The sequence below is a fragment of a genome, unplaced genomic scaffold, assembly GCF_019419815.1.
Source record: "Pyrus x bretschneideri cultivar Hongxiangsu unplaced genomic scaffold, Pyrus_bretschneideri_v1 Contig12, whole genome shotgun sequence".
NCBI lineage: Eukaryota > Viridiplantae > Streptophyta > Magnoliopsida > Rosales > Rosaceae > Pyrus > Pyrus x bretschneideri.
In genome coordinates, this window is record NW_025999413.1 from 2,044,496 (window position 1) to 2,049,010 (window position 4,515).

General features: G+C 37.0%; 1 protein-coding gene across 3 annotated transcripts; it reads left to right on the plus strand.

Moving 5' to 3' along the window:
- The first annotated feature begins 501 nt into the window (after window positions 1-501).
- Window positions 502-4,219, plus strand: LOC103928447 (probable disease resistance protein At5g66900). Of its 3 annotated transcripts, none has more exons than XM_048577888.1 (6): window positions 502-753; window positions 923-1,516; window positions 1,633-2,036; window positions 2,318-2,685; window positions 2,817-3,028; window positions 3,169-4,219. In XM_048577888.1, the coding sequence occupies exons 2-6, from the start codon at window positions 928-930 to the stop codon at window positions 4,008-4,010; spliced, it is 2,415 nt and encodes an 804-aa protein (XP_048433845.1). In that variant the 5' UTR covers window positions 502-753; window positions 923-927; the 3' UTR covers window positions 4,011-4,219. The 3 variants fall into 3 exon arrangements, with proteins under 3 accessions (XP_048433845.1, XP_048433846.1, XP_009335764.2); XM_048577889.1 differs by having other exon boundaries at window positions 502-690; XM_009337489.3 differs by having other exon boundaries at window positions 503-753; window positions 2,333-2,685.
- Window positions 4,220-4,515: the final 296 nt, after the last annotated feature.

Genomic DNA, 4,515 nt, shown 5'->3' on the forward strand with positions numbered 1-4,515 from the left:
TTTTCTCTGGAGTCTGGCTACTGGTATTTTCTCTTACATCTCTCTTCCCTCTAGTCTGGCTACTAGTATTTTCTTTTGCATCTCTCTTATTTATTTCCCTCCTTTTTATCTCTTCTTTTTTATTTCTCTCTTTCTTTCAACTTTTCTTTCTTTTCCCCTGGATGTTTCCCACCTCACTTCTTTCATTTATTCTTCAATCCTTCTCTTTAATGGGTCAAAGTCGTCAAGTGAATAATAAATTTTAATTATCGTTGCAAGTCATGTTTTTTTATCAAATAGTAAATTTTGTTAAATTAAATGTTAAATTAATTATCAATGGATTTTGAACCCACATCATTATGTAAAGGCTTAACATTTTTCCATGCTGTTACGAAGTCATCATTTATACTATTTTTTTAACGAGAGCGTTCACACTGTTCTTGTAACACGATTGTCTTTCTTCATGCTTTTGTCTCATTCCGAAACTTGCCTTCACAATTTAATGGACAAAGAAACAATAATTTCCTACAAAAATACAACTTTGGTCGGCCACCACCTGCAATATGGTTGGTGGGTTATCTCTCTCACCATGAAGCTTCCTAGACATGGTGATACAGTTTCCTGATTAATTTCCAAGTCTCCCTCCACAATCAATCAGTTACTGTTAAAGTCAACGCGCTCCAACTCCGAAATTTCTATCGTGCTTAAATAGTAAGTATTTCTATGCTAAAACCCAGATAGTTTGGAGAAGAATCTTGCATGATCACCAACAACGTAAGGGAAAATCAAACTTTGTGTTGCTTGTTTTCTGAGACTCTTTATTTTGGGTTCCAAATTTAAGTGTCGCACTTTTCCACAGTTTCTAATCTGTTATTTTCTATTGCCGTAAATTTTAGATTGCAACTTTTGTAAGTTTTTCTGAATTTGGAGTTGGTTTTTGTAGACGACATGCTCGAGGTAGTATTCAGTGAGTTGTATGAGCTCCTCAAGGAGCTGATCACCAAGAATTTGATGTTTAAGGCCCTCCTCAAACACATCAAGTCCAGTTTAGACGATTTGGAGCCATTGTTGAAAGATATAGAAAATTCCAACAAGAAATTGGCTCTTCCGGCTGAGGAACTGGAAAAATTAAAAGTACATTTGGAGGAGGGTATAGGGCTCTTTCAAAAGTGCAAAAAGATTGGACGGTGGAACGTATACAAAAGGTATAAATACTCCAAAAAGCTGATTGGATGGGATGAATCTCTTCAACGACCTTTGCAAATACTAAACGTTCAGGGAATAAGGGATATGAAGGCAGGCTTGGTTGTGATGAAGAATTTAGAGAAGGCAGTCGGCATTGAACGACCCAACAGTGAATCGAGTCTGGTGGTACCTAAACTTCCGCCGCTTGTGGTTGGATTGGATCTTCCTCTAAAGGAATTGAAGGGGAAGCTTCTGAAGGACAAAAATGTGTCAATGGTTGTGCTGACTGCTCCCGGAGGATGTGGGAAAACCACTTTGGCTACAAAGTTTTGCCAAGACAAGGATGTCAAAGGTATCAACCATTATAAGTTGGCACTCTGATTTATATATGTTTTTTTTATTTTTTGTACAACTATGGCAGATTTAATTGACGCCTCAATGACAGATTTATTATGTGTTTTTTAATAGATACATTCAAGGATAATATCTTCTTTGTCACGGTTTCAAAAAAGCCTAATTTGGAAAATATTGTTCAAGATCTATATCAACGAAAGGGTTTCCGGGTACCTACTTTCCAAAGCAAAGTTAGTACAATGACGTTGCTGCAAAGTTTTCTGAAGGAGGATTGGCAGAATCCTTTTCTGATTGTCCTGGATGATGTTTGGTCTGGATCAGAAGATCTTGTGCAGACGTGTGATGAATCCGTAACGGAAAATTCCAAGTTTTTGGTGACATCTAGGAGTGAATTTCGGGGATATGGTTTCCCTCATCGTTTGCAATTATTGGATGATGACAATGCGATGAAACTTTTTCATCATTCAGCATCCCTTGGAGATAAGAGCTCTCATATTCCAAAAGATCTTCCAGAAAAGGTACTTTTTAGTTGCAACGCACAACAAGTATAGTCCAAAGTTAGTTGACTTGGTTTTGGAAAATTATCAAGAAATTACGTCGTTCACTTTATGCGAAGCATCCCCAGTCGAGTGAGTGAACACATCCATTTAACATATAAATCTGTGACTAATCATGCATTTGAGCATACTTGTGACAAAAACTAAAATTAGAATAACGTAGATAGTTATTTAGCCATTTTCTCATCTTAGTAACTTGAATTTTGGCTCTGCAACTTAAAAGGTAGTTGACTTTACTTTAGAAAATAATCCTGCAGATACTTGAGCGTTGCAAGGGATTTCCACTTGCTATTGAAGTGGTGGGGAGATCGCTTCGTGGGCAGCCTTTAGAGACATGGAAAAAAATAGTATGTAAATGGTCTAAAGGTTTTTCTCTTCTCGATTCGGAGACTCAGTTGCTTTTGTGCCTTGAAAAGACCTTGGAAGATGAAATGGTTGCCATCAAGGAATGTTTCTTAGACTTAGGTTCATTTCCAGAAGACCAAAGAATCCCTGCTACTGCCCTCATTGATATCTGGGCTGAGTTATATGATGAAGATTCAGATGTAGAGTGCGTTGCAAACCTCTACGAGCTCACCAAACGAAGTCTAGCCAATCTTGTTGTTACAAGGTTTGCATGCTTTATTTTCCCTTTATATTCACGACTGATTGATCATTGATGGCTTGATATTAATAACTTGTTATTGCAATATGTTGGTTGAAGAAATCTCTTCTAAGAAAATTAGTTTTGATGATCACCAGGAAGGACAAGATAGAGGGGGACGGGTACTATAGTGAGCACTTTGTTACCCAACATGATGTTCTTAGGGAGCTGGCCATCTACAACACAAAAAAAGAACCAGTAGAAGATAGAAAAAGACTGATTATTGACATATGTGGAGACAATCTTCCAAAATGGTGGAGAGAACAGAAGCATCAGCCGATGAAGGCCCGCTTATTATCCATAACAACTGGTCGTTCCATCTCTGCCTTTCTCTTTAGCAATTACATAGGCATGCACAAATAAATAGACATTCTTGCACACACGCATTAAGTCTTGGTAGTACCTTCATTTTAGTTTCTCCTCCCCAAACTCACGGTTGTTACTTTGCAGATGAAGGGTTTTCAACAAAATGGCACAGCATGCAAATGCCAGACGTTGAGGTTTTAGTACTGAATTTCCAGACAAAGAACTATGCCTTACCCGAATCCGTGGTGAACATGGGTAAATTGAAAACTGTAATAGTCACAAATTATGGTTTCTTACCTGCTGAATTGAGTAACTTGCAACTTTTGAGTTCGTTACCATTTCTCAAGAGAATCAGATTGGAACGCATCTCAATTCCTTCCATAACCAAGAATTCCATAAAATTGGCGAGTCTGAAGAAGATATCCTTTTTCATGTGTAAGATTGGTCAAGCTTTCAACGACTGTTCCTTCTCAATCTCGTCAACATTCCCGAATCTAGAGGAACTGAACATCGACTATTGCAGTGATTTAAAGGAATTGCCCGCCGAGGTTTGTGATCTTAGTAAACTAGAGAAGCTCAGTGTCACTAACTGTCATAAGCTATCTGCCTTGCCTGAAGGGATTGGAAAGTTGCAAAATTTAGAACTGTTGAGGCTAAGATCCAGCACAAAACTGTTGAAGCTTCCAACCTCGATGAAGAACCTTGGAAAGGTAAAGTTTCTTGACATATCTGATTGCTTCAGCATCAAGGTGTTGCCCGAAGACATTGGTGGAATGAGTAGTTTAAGAGAGATCAACATGAGACAATGCTCAAGGTTGCAAGAGCTGCCTCCATCAGTCATGGATCTTGAGCGGTTGGAGAAAGTGGTATGTGATGAAGAGACAAAATATTTATGGGAATGTTTCTCGTCGGATCTCAACAACGTAGAGATAATTGTGGCCAAAGAGAATATCAACCTAAATTGGCTCCACAAGACTCGGTTCTGATACATGTGGTTCCTCAGTGAACGTTGCTCTTCAGCTCTGTGTGGTTAATTTGTGTTTTTTAATGGTACTTTTTAGGGCTAATTTGGTATTATTGTGTTTTAAAAAAAAGAAAATTGATTGTGGTGGCTGTAAAATAAAGTATTGAATGTTTGGTAAACTTTTGTTTGTAAATTGTGCATTTAACAAAAAATAATAATAATAATTTCTGAGTGTTGAATAAACTTTTATATATAATTAGTGTGAATATATTAAATTACTAACAATGTTATTTCATGTGATATAATAATTGCCAAAAAGAATAATGAAGGGGCAAAAATTATCATTTTATAAAATATGATGTGGTATACTTGTCATTTAAAATTTTCATTAAATAGGCACTGTTTGAAAAAATAAAACACACTTTTTTAGAAGCATGGTAAACTTTGTTTCTGCTTTTTTCATACTTTTCTTGTGACATCCCACATCACCAAGGGGAGTGATTCTTAAATGTATAATCCAATCCCTA

What these genes read in the sequence shown, in the direction of transcription:
- LOC103928447 (XM_048577888.1), top strand. Translation starts at nt 928, where the DNA reads ATGCTCGAGGTAGTATTCAGTGAGTTGTATGAGCTCCTCAAGGAGCTG. An exon ending in CCAAGACAAGGATGTCAAAG is followed by an intron (nt 1,517 to 1,632) that starts GTATCAACCATT and finishes GTTTTTTAATAG; the next exon opens with ATACATTCAAGGATAATATC. An exon ending in CTTATTATCCATAACAACTG is followed by an intron (nt 3,029 to 3,168) that starts GTCGTTCCATCT and finishes GTTACTTTGCAG; the next exon opens with ATGAAGGGTTTTCAACAAAA.